General features: G+C 42.3%; 1 protein-coding gene across 1 annotated transcript in view; it reads right to left on the reverse strand.

Annotated features, from left to right (window-relative positions):
* Positions 1-11,276: 11,276 nt before the first annotated feature.
* The window catches only part of LOC144772790 (vomeronasal type-2 receptor 26-like), a 101,312-nt gene continuing 89,279 nt past the window's right edge, over positions 11,277-23,309 (reverse strand). Inside the window, exon 3 of the mRNA XM_078657366.1 lies at positions 11,277-12,919. Coding sequence (XP_078513492.1) covers positions 12,000-12,917 — 918 coding nt within the window. The 5' untranslated portion in view covers positions 12,918-12,919 and the 3' untranslated portion in view covers positions 11,277-11,999. The remainder of the gene's footprint in view (positions 12,920-23,309) is intronic.

Raw genomic sequence — 23,309 nt, forward strand, 5'->3', positions numbered from 1 at the left:
AGCACAGTGGGGTAAAGGCAGGATAATGCCAACGTTCTGAGAGTGTCTAACATGATGGGGAGTGATCGTATTAAGGAGATAGAGGGTGGGATCCGTAAACAGTCAATATACAAAGGAAGGGACCCCCTATACCACGGATTTGTTAAGAAGTTAAGAAGTTACCAGGCCAGATACTGAATCCTGTGACAGTAGAGAAAGAGTAGGACTTCGAAGGGTTACATTTATTATTCCCACGCCAAGCAGTGCAATAGTCAGTGATGTAACACTCGGCACTGTGCAAGCAATGAATTCCTTGGCATGGACTTTTGTTTTGTGGACGACCCCTGCATTTGATTAATGAGGGTGCTCGGAGTCCGCGTGAAAGCTAATGACTCCAAAGGATCCAGATATCGATTGTCAGCACATGCTTTAAGAAACTGAAGGTTTAAGCAGTACGAAATAAAACAAGGTGAGCCATGTGATGAAGCGATTTATTACTGTTCCTTTAAGATTGTCGGCAGCAGTAGGAGTAAAAGACAGAGACATGGAAGTTACTGTGATGATTTGTAATTTCGTAATGACACTGAAATGTGCTTCCAGCTTCAGAATGCAGCTTCATGCGATGAGCCAAACAGATCATGATGATAAGCTGGTTACTTGTGAAATGTGCAGTGCTCACGTTATGAGAAAATCGAAAGAGAACTCTTCCACAATGGATGTATAAATAGCAAAAACTGCTTATCGGGCTGTCAATTGCAGATGTCGTGCAATGCTCAAGTTTTGAACAGACTGAAAATAACAGCCTTTTTATTGTAAATACTGAACTGCAAAACCTTTCTATTGCGCTGAATTTTATTCATTTTATTACAATAAGTGACAGCAGAATTAGAAACATGGTGAACACTGGAAAAAAGACTGCAAAGAAAGTAATTTGTTTATGTTTATGCAAGTGGCCTCACCTGTTGTGAAGGTTTAAATGCAAAGTGAAATGGCACCCTATGCTAGGTTTATAAAGGCTGTGTAAACAGCCGAAACTCATTCCTACATCAGTGGCAAGTGCTGTCAGCAAATAAAACGGATATTTCCTAAGTATCCGAGTGCAGGCTTCTCCTTGATATGAGGAAAGTGTATATATATAAATATATGTATATATATATATATATGTATATATATATATATATATATATATATATATATATATATATATATATATATATATATATATATATATATATATTACCTACTGGCGGTTGCCAGTAGGTAGTTATAGTTAGGATCGTTTTCCATAGGAAATCCGCAACATTCTATAGGGAATAACTTTGGCGTTGAATGAGGGATCTGCCTGTAATTGTCCTTAAGTTTGCCTTGCTGCGCTCCGCTCCTTCCCTGAAAGTTTCGGGGGGATCCGTCAAGCGGGGGCCGAGATAAAAGGGGGGTCCCAAAACGTGTTTTCCCCATGTTAATTTCCATAGGGCGGTGGGACTCACTTTTAGCCCGAACGGCTGAATGGATTTCCACCAAACTTGGCAAAATTGTAGGGACTGGTACCCCGATGTGCATTTGCTATGTCTCAAGAAATATGCTCCAGTGGTTTTTACGAAAATTAACTTTGAAAAAATATATATTGGGCTACATTGGGCTATATATATGTTAGAGCCCAAATGTAGCCCAATGTAGCCCAATGTAGCCCAAAGATGGCCACCAAAGACAAAAAAAAACAAATGTAGCCCAAATATCAGCCAGATGTAGCCCAACTATAGCCCAATGACAGAATGTCCCAGAGTGTTCTAAAGAACAACTAGAGCGCTAACAGTCTTACTTATGACGAAAGTATGGCACACCTGAAGTCATCTTGATTGGAATAAAGTGTTAACACTTAAAACATTTAATTTGCAAAGGAACAACATGAGGGGGTTCATTTTGCCATAGAAATTATGATTAGTGCTGAAGAAAGAAAAATTAGGGCACATTTTGAGTGACTTCTCAAATCCTCTTATATTTCATTAAAAATATTCTGATATGCAGTCTCCCAAGATGGTCACCAGAGACAAAAGAGCCCAAATGTAGCCCAAATATCAGCCAGATGTAGCCCAACTATAGCCCAATGACAGAATGTCCCAGAGTGTTCTAAAGAACAACTAGAACGCTAACAGTCTTACGTATGACAAAAGTATGGCATGGCACACCTGAAGTCATCTTGATTGGAATAAAGTGGTAACACTTAATACATTTAATTTGAAAAGGAACAAAATGAGGGGTTTCATTTTGCCATAGAAATTTTATATATGTATATATATATATATATATATATATATATATTCACTGAAAAAAACATAGGTTTCACACCAGTTATAGTTAGGAATTAGCATTTAAAAAACCTATTAAATTCACTGAAAAAAACATAGGTTTCACACCAGTTATAGTTAGGTGGAAATTTTACTCGCATAAAACCATTGAAATTCCCACGTTATAGTTAGTTGGACTCACTATAACTTGCGCGTGCAATGCACTGCTGATGATGTCACATATTACGTGGCGCCGCGGCCAGGGCGACTGACGCTGGAATCTGGGGACCACGGTTCGATACCCGGCTCCGGCAGCAGGTTAGCCCAGCACCATGTGACTCTGGGCAATAGCTCGCTTAATCTTCCCGACGGCCCCCCAGCGCCTAGAGACCCTTACGGGTGATTGTGCGCTTTACAAATGTGGACTTTAACTTTAACTTTTATGACATGGTCAGTGACATCACTCATGACATCACTGATGACATCTCAAATGACATCACTGATGACATCATCCAGTGAATGTGTATCTTTCTGAAAAATAAATATTTTTTATATATGTATATCAAAAGGTTGATGGAAGAATAAATGGGTAAATAAATGTCTAAATGGATGTTTTTTTTGTGTAAATTTGATTGGTTAACTGACTTATTAAATGTATCTTAGTGAATACATATATTAGCGAGTAATGTTTAAATATTTAAATATCTGTATCTGTGTCTCACTTTGTGTATAAGTGGCTGCATGGGTTGGTGAGTAGCTACATGAGTGTGTATATGGGTTATTAGTTGTTTTTGTGAGTATCAGTATCAGTGTCTGTATGGTTCGGTGGGGGATATTACTTAGAGCACAGATGCATGAATGAGTGACTCACTATTTGTATGTATTTTGAAGACAGCATGTGTGCAAGACTGTATGGGTGGATGATTGTGTGTATGGGTGGGTTAGTGAGTATGTGTTTTTATAATTGATTGTTTAAGAGAGTAAATATGTTTCAGTTTCTGTAGAAGTATGTGTAGTGGTGTGTATACAGCAGTATAATCAAGTAAATGTTTTTTTGATAGTTTATTTGCATGTGTGAATTTGTGTGTGAGTAACTATATGGATGAGTATTAGTGTGTAACAGGATGTATAGGTGTATGAGTACATATGATGAGTAAGTACATGCATGAGTGACTATATAGAACTGTTGGTGAATGAGTGGATGTGTATGTAGATGTTGGAATTACCTAATAACTTGTTGTAATTGGTATTGGTTTCTCCTTTTTTAAGAAAATGTTAGTTTCTATTTTTGAATGTGTGTGTCAAAAGTTATTTTATGCTGATAGGAGGTCTGCCACTTTGCCACAAGGATGTTGTCATCAGTGATGTCATTTGAGATGTCATGAGTGATGTCATGAGTGATGTCACTGACCATGTCATGAGTGATGTAATATGTGACGTCATCAGCAGTGCATTGCACGCGCAAGTTATAGTGAGTCCAACTAACTATAACGTGGGAATTTCAATGGTTTTATGCGAGTAAAATTTCCACCTAACTATAACTGGTGTGAAACCTATGGTTTTTTCAGTGAATTGCATATATATATATATTAATTAAAAAATAAATGTTAGTTAATTACTGCTTAATTAACTTGCTACCCTATACCCCTACAACCCTAGGAACCCACCCCTAAAATATAAATAAAATATAAAAGTATAACACAATTAACATCCTTGATAATCAACTGCATAAATAATTATAAACGTTATTATAAAGTAATTGTTAATTAATTGTGACTTAATTAACTTCCCACTCTATAACTCTACAAACCCAGCAGACCACACCTAAAACATAACTAAAATATATAATTATTGCACAATTAATATAATAATCAATTAATTAAATATGTAATTATGCATTAATGATAATTATTATTTAATTATGAATTAATAATCTTCCCACCCTATACCATTACTAACCTAGCAACCCAAAATTAACATGTAACTAAAATAAATCAGTATTACATTAAGAACATATGTAATAATCAATTCAGCAATTAACAAAAAAAGTTAAATCATTATTACTTAATTACCTTCCCAACCTATACCCCTACAACCCCAGCAGCTCACACCTAAAATTTAACTAAAATATGTTAATATTAGACAATTTACATATTTAATAAACAACTAAGGGCCATATGTAGGTAAATACTATTTACCGATTCTAAAATACCAAATTTTACCGATTCGGTATTTCAGAATCGGTAAATAGTATGTAGCTAAAAATTCGGTAAATATTACCGATTCGGTAACATTCGGTATTACTGAATCGGTATTTACCGATTCGGTAATTCCCATTAATTCCTATCGGCCTGGAGGCCCATAGGAATGAATGGGAAGCCATACACTATTACCGATTCGGGAAATACCGAATCGGTACTAGGGGGAACACATTCAAGGGTGGCAGGGTGTCACATTGACACCCTGCTGCACCCCTGAATCGTGCATGTGTGCACATGTGGCACACTGCCACATGGCACTGAGGAAAAAGCAAAAAAATGCTTTTTCTAAGGTATTCTGTATTTACCACCAACTTGTAGTTGGTGGTAAATAACGAATCCTTAAAGCACATAAGCACTCTTAAATGTGCTTCCTACATACCATTTACCGATTCAGTACCTACCGAATCGGTAAATAAAGATTCAGTAAATACAGAATAGGTAAATACCGATTCTGTATTTACAGAATCATCACCTACATTGGAAATGGCTCAATACCGGTCGGTAAGCCTGAAATTTACCGAATTTTGGGTTTACCGACAGGTAATTAGCCACCTACATCGGGCCCTAAATGATTAATAATGCATTGAAAAGTAATTGTTAATTAATTATTGCCTAATTAACATCCCACACTATACCCCTACAAATGTTGCAACCCACTTCTAAAATATAAATAAAATAAATGAGCATTGCATAATGTACATAATAAGCATCAATCATAAACTTACTAAAAAAGTAGTAATTAATGAATTAATTATTACTTAATTAACTTTCTACCCTACCCCCCCACAAACCCAAAAACCTGCTACAACACTATAAATACCATGAGCAATTCAATTAAAACATTTAAATCACTTAAAATTTCAAACTATATTTAAAAAAAATAACAATGCTACAAACAATAGTAACATAAAATTGATAAATTAACTTAAACACATTAAAATATTTAAAAACTATATTTTTGTACTATATTATAAAAAAACGATATTAACAACAGCAATATTTTTGCCAATTACATTACTTACCTGAAAAACAACACTATTCCCGACAATATTTCTGTATCAAGATATTTTTGTATGACAATATTTTTGTTACCCATTGTAATACAAGCGAGATCTCTGTGCTGAGGGTCGGATTGTAAAGTTCATTAACCAGACAGACACAAGGGCAGTAAATTAAAATCAGGTTGCCTGCCTGCCTGTCGATTTAATATCTATAAATTGCAATTCGTGCACCGGTATCTTCTCTGAAATAATATGGGACTTAAAATCTCCGACAGAGAAAGTGAAAATAAAACAACCTGGAAACAGAATTTAAATGAATGCTTTAAAGAGACTAAGTGGACCCAGTACATGCACTTCAAGCAGCAATAAGTTACAGTATTTTGACAAGATATGATCCCAACTTACCTAAACAGTGACTTGTGGACTCCTGAACAGGCTGAGATCCGTCTGGGGGATAGTTCATTGTACATGTATTGGTCATTAGTGCAATTGTCAGGTGATGTAAGAAGTAATCAGAGAGCTTTCATTCTTGGGCCCGATCCAATTTATATTCTGACCGATGCCTCAGTCAAAATTAATATCTGGAAACTGGGACACCAAGGATGTGTTCTCATGTTCATAGAGCTGTTGGCATCTATTCCACCGATCATACTCTTATAAGAAAGCTACAGTATTGTTCCAGCAATGGAGAACAGAAGTTTTGGGAATTTTATATAGCACAATCTTGGCCTGAGGAGTTAGAGCACTTTTACAAGAGAATCAGACAATGTTTCACATGTATTTAGTCATGGGAGATTAAGTGGTTTGCCTACAATCACAGGAAGTTGAGCAGAGGCTGGATTTCGAACCTGGCACTGACATAGGAAGCACTGGTTGCAAAATGCTGATTGAAAATTGCAACCAGTATTTTTGTGACCACTGGAATTTTTCAGACTGACCTATCTATTAATATGTTGGTTCGCAAAATTATACAAATATTATCATTGATTAAGTCAATCAGACAAACAGCGGATTCATGACTAATTTTGATCCATGAGGCCAAGCCATTAAACGAAGAGGCTGTTGGACCTTGTTGGACATTAATTTTGAGGGGCCTATTTATGGAAAAGTCATGCAGTGGAGCGCAGCAAGTCACCTTGCTGCGCTGCACTGCGTGACAAGGAAGCAAAGGAATGTGCCGTATTTAAGGCAATAAGGCGCATTCCTGCCTTTTCCTCTGTGCTGGGGCCTTTTTTGCAGCCTAGCTCCAATGCAGGCCCCCATGCACCATATTGCAAGGGGGGCCTGCGTTGCATGCAGGATTGTATTTGTGCAGGAAGGGACACCTTTCTGCACAAAAACAATCCTGAGCGGAGTATTCCTCTATCTATGTGTGCTGCAGCACACAAAGAAAGAGGAAGTAACGAGGAGAAATAAAGATATTTACCCTTGTTACGCCTCTCCTGGGGAGGTGTGTCTATTTGGCACATTCCAGGTTTACCAGTTTTAGTAAATCTGGGAGTGAAACAAAAACCATGGGAGTTGCGTGGAAACACCCATGCAATACCCATGGAACGCCTTCCTAGGGCAGAGTAAGGCAATGCCGTGATTTGGCTGCATTGCCTTACTCCAGATTTATGGAGCCACTCTGGGTCGCGCAAACTGGCCGTATGTGGCTTCATAAATCTGAATTAAGGTTTGCGTTGCTCTTGCACCACGTTTCGTGGTGCAAGAGCAACACAAATCAGCTCGTAAATAGGCCCATAATTTTTTTGTAGCCCTGGTAAAACATCTACGTTAAGATCCAGCTCTCATGAAAAAAATAAATATCAATGTAAGCACCAAATGAGTACTAATTAAGCTTCAGGGACAGCCCTGAAATATTCCATGAAATTATTTTCAATGTTGTCAACACAGCCATACTAGTTAAGTCACATTTACTCATACACCAGTCTTTGTGAATTAGACGCAGGGCCATATTTATGGGCAAGTCACGCAGTGCAGCACCGCAAGTCACCTTGCTGCGCTGCGCTGCATGACAGGAAAAAGACAGGAATGTGCCATATTTAAGTCAATATTGCACAGTCCTCCCTTTCCCCTGTGCTGACACCGTTTTAGCTGCATGGTGCAAGGGTGCCTGCATTGTAAGCAGGATTGTTTTTGAACAAAACCAATCCCCTGAGGCTTTTTCCTGTTTCTATGTGTCCTGCGGAATGCAACACACATAGAAAGAGGAAAAATCGAGGCAAACTAAACGTATTTCTCTTTGTTACTCCTCACTTGGAGGGGGGGGCATTGCATAGGTTTTTGACCCATTCCCATGTCTATACTTCTGGTAAATCTGGGAATGTGTCACAATCCATGGATGTTGCACGGAAACACCCATGCAAAGCCCGTGGAAATGCCTCCCTGGTGCAGAGTAATGCAATGCAGTGATTTGCATTGCATTGCATTACTCGAGATTTATGAAGCCACTCAGGCCCATTCAGTGTGGCTTTGCTTGGCTTAATGAATCTCATTGCACCACGTTGCGTTGTGCAAGAGCTACACCAAGAGTGTTGTAAATATGCACTTGTTTACCTAACCTGAAGAAAGAGTTCAACAAGGTAAATTGAAAAAAGAGCCGTAGTAACAATTCTTGATTCGTACTTATATTTATATTATTAATTACTCAGTGCAGATTTAGGGCCTAATTGCAATCTTGGTGGATGGGTTACTCCGTCACAAACGTGATTAATATCTCATCCACCGTAGTTTCATAGGATATAATGGAATTGTAATACGGCGGATGGGACATCTGTCACGTTTTGTAGTTTGTCGATTTAGATACCGTATATAGGTTTTCCCGATTGCGCCCTTATATAGGCACAATCCACATTGCCCTTATTTAGGCATAGAAATTCTACCCTTATTTAGGCATTATACATGCTAATCAAATACAGGCATGGTCACCTACATCCATCCATCAACGTCACAACGAGTTCTTGGAAAACCAGACTTTTAAGCCTTTAGGACTTCCCCTTGCTTGGATTATTGATTTCTCCAAGAATTCATTTATTATGCAAGAACATCTATTCCTTGGAGTTCATTCATGACGTTCTTCTGCCCGACTTTTACGTCAATACTGGCATTCCTAAACACCTTCAAGGTATAAATATACCTTCACTTGCCATGGCAAAGCACGGCATAGCACGATTCGGCTGTATACTTGCACGGCTCGCCAAGGCAAGTTCGGAAGGAAATCAAGTCCCCGTCTGACGCACTGACCAGACACTGTCATCCTCCTCGCAGAGAATCCAGCTCCAGTGTTCCTGACTCCCCTTGCGGGGTGTTAGAGATCGAGACCCGGAAAGAGATTCCAACCTCTCTCCTTCTAAGGTATGGAGCAGACTAGAACCTAGAGGGACTTTTTGCAAATCTTGGCAACACCAATCAAGACTATAGCCCAGCTAGACTATAGAAAAAACGGCACCTACTTCTTACCTCGTACTCCACTTAGGTTAGGTACACCAGGGTAGAACTAGCTAGAAGCACCAGATGAGTATTCACATTTTAGCCTGTGTTATTTATGTATGTATTTTATGAATATATGTCATAGCTACAAACCATGCTATTGCAGTATTATTTTATCTTACTGCTAACGCTGTACGTATTATACTTCGCATTCTGTCTAAGAATTGTAGCAGCTCATATCTCTTGCACAAGAAATAAGACTGTTCAATAAACCCTTTTTATTGAAACGCCCAGCTGTCTATTTCTGTGCAACTCTGTAGAAAGGAAGCATGCACGAGTGACTGAGTGAAACTGTTATCTATTGTTTTCACGATTCTGAAACTGTTCCGATTCTAAAGGGAAACACAGTTGTCATGTTTATGCGGTTGTCAGAAACTAATCCCTTCTTGTATATTCGAGAAGTTTCTAGTGACCTCCGCGTTAGCTAGCAGACACAAGTAATTAAGTTTAATGTACCTGATAGAGACATACTGACCTCAGTCCTATGTCAAATCTATAGTGTATATTATTCCAATGTGCAGAGCCTATCAGGGATATAGGAACTACACATCAGTTTGTTAGGAAGTAACCCTGTTCACCAAGATAGTAATCAGACCCTTAGTTTTCAAGTTCTTTACAAAGAGCAATTCAATGCAACCGAACATTTCAAACATATAGAAGATATAGAACAATATGGTGAATGGTGTCCCGTTAAGACTTGATTATAGAATCAGAGTTCCAAGGTGATGGAGTTGGGATATGTATTTGGAATAATACTTAACAGCACACGTTACAGTTGTATGTTTGCATCACACATATTTAAAATTTTAAATGCAGATTGATAAAAACTATTTTCTCAGGATTATTGAATGTTGTAAAACCATTGGTTCAATGATCAATTACTCATATGTGTAGTATGTTCAAATCAAAGCAGTTCCCATGTACAGAAAATAAATGTGTGGCCTTTTTATTAAACAACGATACACTACTGTGGTGATGTACTTTGTTAGCTTTATTGTAGAATGTCTATTGTTTAGGGTTCTACTACAGCTTAGATGCCTTGCAGGGTCAGCCTAACGTGTGTCTTGTTATTATTCAATGTAATGGATGTCATTCTGTTTCTGTTTAACCTTTGTTCTTAATTCCATGGAGATCCCAGGTCAGTTGTTCTCTCTGTATCCTGGAGTATGGATGCTCCAATTAAACCTCTTCTGGATTTACTTCTGTGTGGTTTTATTCACTGCTACAACAACCTTTCCCTAAAATATCATACGTGTCTATTGATAGAGGATGGGCACAGTTTTCAAGGGCTCAAGAAACATTTTGTTATATTTTGCAGTTGGTTTAAAAAGTCCATCGCCTGCCAAAACAACATTAATGTGAGATATCTTAAATTTTCTTGCAATTTGGGCTGTGTGTTATACACAAATGGAAAATGCCTTGAAAGAAAATGAAGTGCAAAAGTTGCAGGTTAAATTCACCAGTAAAGGCATTATTTGAGACTTTGAAAGGGATATATCCATTGAGCAAATGTAGAATGGAGAAAGCAAAAGAAGTATGGCAACCCTATGTGATGTAATAGACAGGAACTCAAATGAGGCTTTATGGGAACTGTCAAATTACTTCCTATTAATCATCCTCTGATTTTATCTTTTCATTTCACTTTCCTTTTGAAATATTGACCATTGAAATTGCTGCAAGTCGAGGGTGAAGAACAATAGGACTTGCATACTTTATAGTACTTCAAGAGGTTTCCTGGTATTTGGAAGAAGGGGAGCGCAACAAAAACATAAGAAACCAAATTTATGAATAGAAATGCATTAGTAAAATATTTTTAAACACTTGGAGGCCTATTTAAGAGAAGGTGTACATTGCATTTGCGCCATGCAGCACGGTACATGTGCGACTCAAACCTTGAGTAAGATTTAGGAAGCCATGCAGAACCACTTTGCGTGGCCTTGAGTGGCTTCATGAATCTGGAGTAACGCAAAGTAGAGCAAATCCCTGCATTGCATTACTCTGCACTGGGTAGGCATTCCATGGGTGTTCCCAAGCAATTCCTAAGGTTTGTGACGCATTTCCAGATTTACCAGTACTGGTCTTCTCAAGGGAGGCATAACAATGAGAAATATCTCTAATTTTCCTTTTTCTTCCTATTTCTGTGTGTGTCACATTCTGCAGCACACACACACAAAGAGGAATATATATGCCTACCAATCCTTCATGCAACACAGGCACACTTGCACTACTGAGTAAGGATGCCTGTGTTGGCGCAAGGCTGGCAAAAGTGCACCAGCACATGGGAACGGACAGGAATGTTCCATATTGCCAAATATAGCATATTCTTGCCCTTATCCTGTCACACAGTGAAGCGCAGCAAAGGGACTTGCTGCACTGCACCACAGTTTCATGAACGGGCTCCTTGGTGCCCTATCTACAAAAAAGTAAAAGTACAAGTTGGATTGAAATCCCTAGAATATCATTTTTTTTTGGGGGGAGGGAATTCACCGACATTCCTAATAGTCCAGGCTGCTATCCTAGCTGTGCAGAATTCTGATAAGCATGTGGGAAGGCACATTTTTTCCCATGAGGAAAGCATGTGCTGCTCCACACTCCCATCAAATCTAAAAGTGATCAATTCTCTTTTCTATCCTAGAAGCGGACATACTCGAGTAAATCTCTGACAATTTCTAGGGTGGAAAGGGGTTAGATAGACGTTTGTTAATGCCCGCGAAGCCAGATGTTTTTGAATGTTGCCAAATTTCCAATGCAAACCACAACTTTAAACACCCACTTCCTATCCCTTAAGGCAGATTTTCTACAGTGGATTTTTCAGCATCTATGCCGATGTAATCTGCAGTAGCAGATTTATTAATGCCAACTGGAATCTCCTTGTGAATTCTTGGCAAGTGCTGTTTTTGATATTGATCGAAATGTAACATGTCAAGATTAGGAGTTAAAACTCCAATGATATACTCTAGTTTAGGGTGTGCAAATAGGTGTCACTGCGTGTGTTTTTCACTAAGCGTTGGTTTTCCAATTAGAGCCTCTTTTGTGTTGAGATCAGGTCTTAATAAAAGAATATAGCACTTGGGGATGAATATACAGCCCAGCAGTCCAGCACTGGAGGCCAAGATAGCAAAGACTTCAACTGCGACCATGTATTTGCCCTTGGTGCTAAGGTAGGCTGGGATGAAGGAAACCCACACACAGCAGAAAACCATCATACTGAAAGTGATGAGCTGAGCCTCGTTGAAACCGTCTGGCAACCTCCGGGCAAAGAAAGCCAGAACAAAACTTACAAGAGCCAAACATCCAATGTAGCCAATAACAAGGTACAGTGCCACTTCAGACCCATCATTGCACTTAAGAATGATCTTTCCCATTTGAGAGGTGTCAGCATCTGGAAAGGGTGGAATGAAGATGAGCCACACAACGCATATAACACATTCACCTAAAGATGGAACAATAACTAAAGAGTTGGTAAGTTTTTGCCCAGCCCACTTTCTGAACTTGCTGCCAGGCTTTGTGGCATTAAAGGCTATTAGGACAGTTACTGTCTTTGCCAGAATAGTGGAAACTGCAATTGCAAAAGTTACTGAGAAGCTTGTTTGTCGGAGTAGGCAGGTCACTTTTACAGGTGGGCTAATGAATAGTAAACAACAAAGGAAGGAGCATATAAGAGCAATGAGGAGGATGTAGCTCAGGTTCCTGTTGTTGGCCTTCACTAGAGCTGTGTGATGGTGTTTTACAAAGATTCCCAGAACTCCAGTTCCTACTATAAAGAACAGAACAACAATGGAGGCTAAAGCGCCACCCGGTGGATCTTCATAGGACAACACCTCTATCGTCCTTGGAACACAGGCATCTTTCCTCTGATTTGGCCATTGATCTTCGGGGCATCTCACACAGTTTTCCATGTCTAGGATAAGAGAGAGAATATTGTGTTCAACAAGCAAATAAACAAAAATGTATGATCTGTTCAGAATTTGGAACCTTTAATTATGATATAGCGCCCTGAGATAAGGTTTTACAACTGCAGACCGTGTAATGCACACACAAAGGGAAACATTTGATTTGAAAAAGAGAACATGTTTCGTCTACAACATCCTTATGTAACTAGAGTTTTTGGGATTACACCAACATTATTTCTTGAAAGTATTTTAGGTCTGGACCTCAGCTTCTTTCTAGATGTGAACACTTACACAAAAAAGAAACAAATATTTCGGGTCAGCCCCTTTCAATGTTGTTGTTGCTTGAACTGTCATTTACACGTTCGATCAGTCCACAACACAATATATATAGGGATGGCAATGAATCAGTACCCTTCAGTCATTGGCTTGGTTGACAATGTCATTGTTACTTTGGCTGATCCTACAGAACATTCAGCTGCTATCAGTGGATTCAAAGGTATAGTGTATAGTAATAATTGCTTGTTTTGTTTGTTTTCCATGTCTATTTATCAAGTTTTTCGTGATGTAGTGCCCCATGGAATATTGGGAGTTGCCTTTAAACATTCAGCCCTTTCTCGGCAGCAGATTGCCACTCTGATAAGGCTTGTTGAGCGTCATGTTCATTAAAGAAAAAATGTGATCGGCCATCCTTCATAATCTGCAGACGAGCAGGCTCCTGCAGAAATACTTGTGAACACACGTCTTTGAACTGATTCATCAGTTAGCGCAGCCTCCATCGCTTGTCCATTGTTTGTTTACACAAATCAGCACGCACAAATATAGACATTGCATCCAGTTGCACAGGGGCTGACGAATGCGCTTTCAGATAAATCACTTGTCGTAACAAAAAGTTGCCCAGATACACCAGCATTGGCCGTGCAAAGTTAGACCTGGCTTGGCTGCCCTGGGATATAAACAAAGGTAATCTGTGTACACGCTGGACCTGGGTGTCCATATCCCAGTCTGCCAGGTCAGGAAAGGCTTTCTGAAAGAGACTAACAATAAAAACCCGAGGATCTTTGCCTTCCCTCCCTTACAGAATACCAAAAACCCTTAAATTCTGGCGCTTTTGGCGGTTCTCAAGGTCTTTGATCTTTGCTTGTATAAGCTCCATTTGAGAATCTTGCATTTTTTCAAGATTCACTGAGTACGTGTTAGCCTCCTCCACAGCTGCAACCCGTTGCTGTAGATCCGTGACCTCAGAAGAGAGCTGGAAAACCTTAGAAGTGACATCGAGCAGTGCTTGCTTTATCTCTCTACTATCAGCTTTAGCCTGTTGATAGTACTCTTGGGCCTCCGCTCTCTGAGTTACTAGCACTTGCATAATTTTAGACAATGATGGCTCCTCACATTCTGCCGGTTGCTGACCCTTAGAAGAGATTTCAGTTCCTAGTGCAGCCAATGATGAGGATACTGAACTAGGAGCCAAGGATAAGGATGTTGAAAGGGCAGGACTCGCCGCAGGAGGCACAGTTTCCACTATTTGTACTGCTGATTCTAATGATGATACTGGGAGACTTAGAGATCCCCTGTTTAATCCACCAGACAACCCACCCTGGTCATCAAAGCCATTGTGAATAGTGGGTACAGTCCCAGGGATTGTTACTAGTATCAACTGCTCAGTGCCAACACTGGCTCCTGCTGCCTTTGCATCTGTTGTTATGTTGCCAGTGTTAGACAACCTTGAAATAATAGCCTTGACTTCACCCTTTGTGGCAACCCATTCGCGTTCAGGACCGACCTCGACAGTGCTAGCCCCTGCCTCCTTAAGCTGCCCCACTGTATTAGTTACTTGAAGCTTTACTCCACCACCCCGACCCTTGCCTCCATTACCAGCCCTGGTCAATTTAAGACCTTTCGCTTTAGCACCTTTCGCCCCCTCCTGAAGATTGGCTTTTGGACTACTTGAAACCCCTGCATCGTTAGTACAACTTCTCAAAGTGCAATTTGCAGTGTCCTGCTGTTTCGCAGATTCTGCTGGGGGGCTAAGTTGGCTCGAGTAGGGTTAGGTGACTCCACATCTGTAGACTGTTCAGCATTTATTGCTTCAATAAGCTCGATACCCAAAGAGCTACAAGTCGATTGCTCCAGCAGGTCCACTATTCCGTTGCTAGCACAGTTCCCATTCTCATTCCCTGTACCTTCATTAGGCAGTTTTTCAGACATCTGACTCATCTGACTAATAGTTACTGCAAGATCTTCTAAAGTTGAGCTACTCGGATCTAACGTAGCCACTGAATTAGATATTGGGGTAGCAGCTGAACAGACTAACAGGTCGGTGTGCACCTTCTTACTGCCAGAAGCAGCTGGCTCCAGTCTGTTCCTTATCTCAGTGCTATTAAGCGGAGTTTCTATGGCCGACCCAATTTTTTTGCCAATTTCTTGACAGGCAATGGCAGAAAGTGTTGGAGGCAAAGCCGATCTCTCTGCCGATACAGCCTCATTTCCATTACCCTCCTGGACTGCTGCATTAAGTAACTCGGCCATCTCGGCCATGGCAAGACCTGAACTGGAGGTCTCTGTACCGCAGGACTGGAGTAGCTCTGTGTCTGGTGGCTCAGTGGACTAAAGCAGCCACTGCAGGGGCCTGTGTTTGACCGCATGGTCACAGGTACAAATCCCGGCGGGTCCACTCAGCCTTTCATCCATTTGAGATCAATAAAATGAGTACCATAGAGTTGGGTAACAATAAACATCTGTTATTCAGCGCCAGGACACCTTCGGGTAATCGTGCGCTTTACAAATACACCTGTTATGTTATGTTGCCTTCCCGGAGCGCAATAACCTCAGTATTGTTTTCCCCAACTGTGAACCAGTGCCATTGCCTGTGCTGAAAGTAGAAGTGCCTTCCAGCACGACCTCCCTTCCCAGCAGCTCACCTACAGCAGTGGCATCATTGCAGCTTCTTCCGTCGTCCAAGCCCCCACAGCTGCTCCGGCCTCAGTGGGAACCTTCACACAACCTCGTCCTCTGGCAGTACGCTGTGAGCCATTCTCACAGCTTGCACCACCTTTGATAACTCCCCCGACCTTCGCCTACCACCTTGGACCGCAAAGACACTTCCAGGCTCAGATAGCGGCATCTGTGGTAACTGCTGCGGTAACTGCTGTGTGAGCCACTGCACCGCTTGACCAGCATTCACCGCACTATGCAACGGCACGATCCGACACATCAGCGATAAGTGCCTCTGTCAATTTTTAGTTTGTAAAACTTCTGGGTATCTTAACAACAACTTGTGAGTTCGTTCGTTGTGAGGAGAGCGGGCGGGAAGCGATTCACCCGGGGCTCAGGAGGTGAGATCAGGGAAGAGCATCCTCAATCGCAGAATCAATCCGCCATCTTCCTTTCCCCCCAAGTGTAATTTTTCTTTGCTTCCTGGGTTAATACAGAGGAATAATTTGTGATTGCTTATGAAATATGTTTCACAATACTTTCACAGTTTCTTTGTTTCATTTGGCTGTTATTGTACACACATTTGGGGGGGAGGGGGCGGGGTAAAGCGGTGGCCTGGGGTTTTTGCGGGGGAGTGGAGGGAGTGTCCTCCTAATGCTGTCACTTTGGGACAGCAAAGAAGGGACAAATTCTTTTTTGTAGGCACTGACGCGGTGGGTTGGTTGGGTGGGGGAGGGGCAGAGAATAGTAGTCGGCCGTTATGGGTCGATTTGTTCGAGCGGCAGGTGGGGAGGAGGTCAGGGAGGGAGGGGTTTAAACAGTACAAGGGAAGGAGACATGCAATGAGGAGGGAGATGATTGGATTGGCTTCACAAGAATTGTTGAATGCTGGACTTTAAGTATATGTGTTGGAATGTATCTGGGCTCAATTATGCCAGAAAGCGCCAGCTTCTAATGAAGTAACTTCGTGTATTCAAACCTCATATATTGGGGATCTCCGAAACACATTTAGCTTTTAAAGACGGAGCACATTTAAAACAGCTTGGATATGACATACTTTTTAGTACTTCGCAATCAATCTCTATTCGAGGGGTGGCTATATTAAAGTCTAAGAACTGCCGGGTCACTGTACTCCGCACACTGGCCGATTCCAAAGGGAGATGGGCAATCGCTCAATTTCTGATTTTTGGGCGTAAGGTTACGGAATGTATGGGATATGCCCTAACACTGATTACCCTGATGTCTTTTTATACTTATGTTCTGAATTAATGGAGGGGGCAGGCGAGTTGATTGTTATGGGAGACTTTAATTGTAGCCTAGATAGCAAGATAGACACTACTAATATATCAACTTGTGTCAGAATGGGCAGGACTAGGGCAGCAATTTTAGAACTTCTTCACATACATCAACTGGAGGATGCCTGGCTAAGACTATATCCCACTGTACCTGGATACACATTTTTTTTGCATCCGCACAAGTCATATTCAAGAATAGATATGATTTGTATTAATCATACTACGTTGGAAAACGCATTCATAGTGGTTTGTCCTAAAATTACTTCAGACCACAGAGCTGTGATGCTGACAGTGCAGCTTCAGCCGGGAGACAAAGAGTTAGTGAGGGAATTTTCTTTCCCTAGACACCTCCTCAGCAATCCAGAGTATGTGAAATGTATGCGAGAAACACTGGGGGAGTATATAGAGAATAATTGGGGCACGGATTCTACTGCAGTTGTCCAGGATTGTATGAAAGCTTATGTAAGAGGGGCTACATTGCAATTAATTATAAAACAGAACCGGCAGGGGGTACGACTGCTGGAGCATGAACATAAGCTTTACTTAGATTTGGAGCAAAAACAAGCTGGAGCGATTGTCACAAAGGATTCCGGAAAACAGCTGGTTTATCAGCAGGTTATCGAAGTAAGAGCTAAACTTAAGAGAAGGTTAAGGGACAAAGTAGCAAATAATTAATATGAGTTCAAATCTAAACAATATCAATATGGGGAAAGTATTGGCTGCTTATTGCCAATCAGATCGCCGATTTAAGGACCTGATCTTGCATTAAACTAATTAAAGGGTCAGACGGTCTAACCTATACTAGATCTGTAGAAATAGTGGATCAATTCAGGCTATTCTATGCTGATTTGTACGGTAATTCAACTTCTTTAAGGGCCATATGTATCAAGATAACAATTAGCGATTCTGTAATAGCGATTTTTAAGAAATCGCTATTTCAGAATCGCTAATTGGTATGTATCAAGAAAATCGCAATATTTTAGCGATTTCTTGATATTCCTTAATTGCGAATTCGCAAATTGCGAAATCGCAATTAAGGAATACTTTCCCATTCATTTCTATCGGCCTCCTGGCCCATAGGAAGGAATAGGAATTCATTCTCAATTTGCGATTCGCAATTTGCTAATCGCAAATTGAGAATAATTTCAAGGGTGCAGGGGTGTCCAAAGGACACCCTGTTGCACCCCTGAAATAAGTATGGGTGCACATGTGGTGCACATACATGCCCTAAGGGCATGTATGTGCGTCACATGGCACTTTGTAAAATGCTGAAATGTGCATTTTTCAAGGAAATCGCAACTTACCACCAACTAGAAGTTGGTGGTAATTTGCGATTCCTTAAGGGCATTTTTGAATTTTTTTTTGCTTAATACATTGCATTTAAGGAATCGCAAAATTTCTGATTCCTTAAATGCAATCGCAAAATAAGGAATGGCAAATTTTGCGATTCCTTATTTTGCACCCAAATTCTTTCATACATACCATTTTGCGAAAATGAGTTCACAAACGCCGAAATTCTGCGTATTTCGGCGTTTGCGAACCCATTTGGCCTTGATACATATGGCCCTTAGTCAGCTAACTGCTTTGGAGTATATTCAGGAGAGCGCAATACCCGTTCTGAACCCTCTACTTTCCGAGCCTTTGCAAAATGATGTTGATATTGGGGAAATTGAGGAAACGATTAGCACTCTGCCTGCTGGCAAGGCTGTCGGTGAAGACACAATTCCGTTGGAATTTTACAAGATTTTAAAGATGAGTTGGTGCTGGGTTTTTTTGCATTACGTAAGGAAAACATGCACGGGGAGGACGTTCCTTCCTCCTAGAAGATTACCAATATCATAGTGTTTCCAAAAAAGGGGAAACCCGTAGAGGAGATGAGTTCATATCGGCCTATATTGTTGATTGATGCTGATGCCAAAATCTTCTCAAAAGTTCTTGCCTCGCGCTTGGCTCCAGTCATTCATGTATTAGTTTCAGAGCAGCATGGCTTTGTACCTGGTAGAGACACAGTGGCTCACATCTACACAGCTATCGCTGCATTTGATGTCTCCGAGACCTAGCGATGTCATCGTTTACCATAAAGATCTCCAGGCCACCCGGTCAAAGGCCTTCTCGGCGTCCAGCATCAGCATCCCAATATGCTGATTTAGTTGACCGGAGACATCAAATGCAGCGATAGCAATATAGGCGCGGGGGTTTTCTATATAAAACTGCCGACCCTAACTACTATAAGAGGGTTCGATATAAGGTAGTCAGAGATATCGTTAGGATATGGCATGACATTTGTAACACATATTCACTAACAGAGCTGCTTGCATACACTATGTTATGGGGAAACCCCACATTACCCGATATATTTCATAGCTACATTGGGAGAGGGTGGCAAAGTAAGGGTATAGTACAGCTTGGCCAGTTGTATGATGGACAAGGGTGTTTTTGTTTTTTCGATTTTTCAAAAACCTTTATTGGGAAAGATTGCACAGCACAATTACAAAGTTCCACAATAGCAAAGAATTAAGCACAGCAATACATTGCAGCACAACAGAGACTGTCGCAAATTTGTGACACATTGGAGACAATGTCATGGAGAATAGTCAGAAAACCACTAGAGAGGTGAAAGCATACGACAGAGAGGGGCATGGGGAATGGAGTGGGGGTGAGTGAAGAGGAAACAGCTCATGGACTAACACCAGCGGCCACTGCGGGCAGGCTGCCGGTGGGGAGCGCGGGACAATTGGCATGATGCTGGGAATAAAGGGTGGAAAGGTAGGTGACACATGGACCCCATATGTCAAGTGGGCGAGATTTGGCTGGCAAAAAGTCCCAGGAGGGTTTGACAGTGGGACGCATCCTCAAGCCAGAGGGCTACCTTATGCGCGGGCCTGCAAACCCAGCACATGGAGACCCTACGCCACGCTAGGACCAGCGGCATGGCAGTCAAACGACGGGAGGCATCCAGGCAAAACTTAATGAAGCCTAAGAGGCAGAGCAGTGGGGTCAGGTTGAAGCGGGGACGCAGTAATTTCTGAGATAATAGGGCAAACCTCACACCAGTAGGCCGAAACCCGGGGGCACAGCCAGGCAAGATGAGAGAAGCCAGCCGCAGGCGTGGAGCAGCGCAAGCATCTGTCACTTGCTACAGGGTGTCCATGGGGCCAGAATCGGTGGCAAGCGAGAGAAATGTATCCCCGGGTACAGGTCCAATATTGTGGAGAGGCCCAGGTGAGCGGTGTGTTTAACCATCCCAGATGACTAGAGTGGAGGAAAGGCGGGGTGGTGGGCAATGGGCATCGCATTCGCGGAAAGCATATCAGAGCCGGAAATTTTACGAATTCCGTCCCAGTCCCAGTGCAAGGTTTCGTCCGTGTCGATTTCAGTGCGTTGGAGTTTTGCCGGGGCGAATAGTGCAGTCGTGAGCAGCCACGGGGTGGTGAGGTCGGCCTCCACTGCGACATGGGGCTGGAACGGAGTGGGGTGGAGCCAGAAATGGAGAAAACTGGCCTGAGAGCGTAGAGCTTGAAGTCCGGGGCTCCCAGCCTGCCACGCTACATCGGGAGAGTCAGGATGTTATAAGTGATCCTGGGTTGCCGTCCGGCTCAAACCAGAGTAATAAGCAAAGAACGAACCTTACGGAAAAAATGAGCGGTGAGAGTGATGGGGATGTTACGAAGAGATATAAGAACTTCGGAAGCACCACCATTTTGGTAATAGCTATGCGCCCGGCCAAGGAGAGAGGCAGCTGGTTCCAAAGAGGGATCTTGGACTCTAACCAATCCACTGCGTGGCCAAAGTTAAATCTCCAGAGTTCATTCACATCTCTGCTTAGCCAGATTCCCATGTTTCTAGTGGGCTCCAATGCCCACACAAAAGGGTAATCGGGATCAAAGGGAGCCGTGGCATCCATGAGAGGAAACAGTACAGATTTTGCATCACAAAGAGGGAAATTATAGCAATAGCTCCTGAGCCCCATATGGTCTCAGTCAATGTTAGCGTGGCAGTCCTAAGCTGTCCAGTGTCCCTGCCTCGTATATTCCTGACTTATCTTACCAGTGGTATACAACTGCAACAGCTGCACTCTCGTCTATGACTGGCCTCATAGAGCTTCAATTGTTGAGGAGCGGTGCCATGATGCTACAGGGCAAAAACACCATCCAATAATTTAGCATTCTGTTTCTAATAGACATGCCTAGATTCAAGTATGATGCAGTAATGTATCCATACGCTGGAAATCATGAATAAAAGATGTAAGAAAAAAACAAAAAGGAAAAAGAGAACAAGCACATAACCAGAATGCATAGACAAAGAGAGGGATGTGGAAAATGGGAGAGAAGGGACAGTGGGTGGCGGGAGGGGAGAAGAAGGAGCGCCTTGATGTAACTTCCAAGTCTGTTCACACCACGTGGGACCACTACTCTAGCAATAGCCAACAGTGTCTCTGAGAGTGCGTGAGGAGGTGGGTCGTGGATGGCAGTATTGACCAGCGCACCAATAGGGGAGGTGCCTGAATTTGAGGCATACCTTGTGACATTGCGGTGTGTGACTAGTCAGCGGGGTTCCAAAAGCCCTCCGGGTCAGTGGGAGATCCTGCGTCATCAAAGAGCTGTAGGGCTCGAAGTCTTGGCGGTTGTATTCTAGCATTTTCCAGGCGTCCCAGGTGATATACCAGCGGCTTCCACAGCTTCGTGAATTTGGTTTCCCACAGCTATAAGCGCGCCGTGAGCAGTTCCATTGCCATCGTGTGCCACAAGCGAGTGAACCATACATTGATGGAAGGCGTTTCTGGTTTCTTCCAATATATTTTGCTTCGCAGCTCCCAGCATGTGAAGACTGAGGTACCGATCTCGGCGGGTCATTGCTCGTAGGTTCACTGTCTCAAGGCCCAGGATGAGAACGAGCGGACTCTCAGGTAACGGGTAGCCTGACACCCGCTTAATAAGGCTGAGGACCTCTTTTCAGTATGTAGCAAGGAGAGGGCATGTCCACCAAATGTGAAAGAAAGCCCAGACCTCTTGTCTACAGCGCCAAAACAGATATGATGCATTAAGGAACATCTTTTGAAGTCGAGATGGAGTATAGTACCATTGGGTCATCACCTTATAAGCGGATTCCTGTTGGGGGATGCTATGGAAAGTTTTTGTAATGTCACGCCAAAGGCGTGCCCACTGAGAGGGAATGATGTCGGCATCCGATACGGATTGCCACTATCGTTGGTAGGGATGAAGTTCCATGCGTCGCGAGTGTTGGAGAACCCCCTGGAGGAGCTAAAGGTGCACGCTGGTCATTCAAATGGCGTAAAAGTTCGCGTGGCCGCCTGTGATAGAGAGGACCCCTGTAACCAATGACGAAGTTGAATATATTGGAACCTATCCTTCTCAGTTGGCCAAAATTATTGTTTACACTGGGCAAACGTTTTGAGGTCTTCCCCAATAAACAGGGCGCGAATCGTTCTGCAGTCCTTATCTGTCCAGTTTGCAAAGTAAGGCGGGCGATACACAGGGGGGAACTGTGGGGTGTGAGCAATTGGGGTATGCGGGGACGGAAAGGTAGTGAGGCCTCTACAATCCGCCACTTTATCCCAACTCTCAAGGACCGTTTTAGTAGGAAATGCCATGTACGCGCTACGATGGCACGCTTCGCGGGGCAACCACGCGTGATCCCAAAGAGGGCGACAAGTGATCGCTCTATCCATATGGAACCACACTTTCTCGCTTTCCCATGCCACCCATTCCGGTATAAAGCGAAAGTGGGATGCCCAATAGTACTCAGGTTAGGGCAGGCAAGACCCCCCTTATCACTTGGAAGCATTAAGATTTTACTAGAGAATCGTGGGTTCTTTCCCCCCCATACAAAGGCGATGAGTTCGCGTTGCAGCCCCTGGATCTGATGTTCTGGGATAGGCATTGGCAGCGTTTGAAACAAATAAAGGATTTTGGGCAGGATAGACATTTTGACAGTGTTGAGGCGTCTTAACCAAGAGAGTGGCAGGGCTTTCCATGCTCGCAGGTCAGCGATAACTGAGTTTTTCTATATTCCTGCCAATTGGCTTGGGTCCAGGTAGCTAGATCTGGCATTAGATTTAGGCCGAGATAGCGTACAGAACTGGTCGCCCATTGGTAGGTGACAAGGGCTTGCAAGGTCATAATCTCATCAACCGGGATTGTAAGGTTAAGGG

This window comes from Lissotriton helveticus, chromosome 1_1, assembly GCF_964261635.1.
Source record: "Lissotriton helveticus chromosome 1_1, aLisHel1.1, whole genome shotgun sequence".
Taxonomy (NCBI): Eukaryota; Metazoa; Chordata; class Amphibia; order Caudata; family Salamandridae; genus Lissotriton; species Lissotriton helveticus.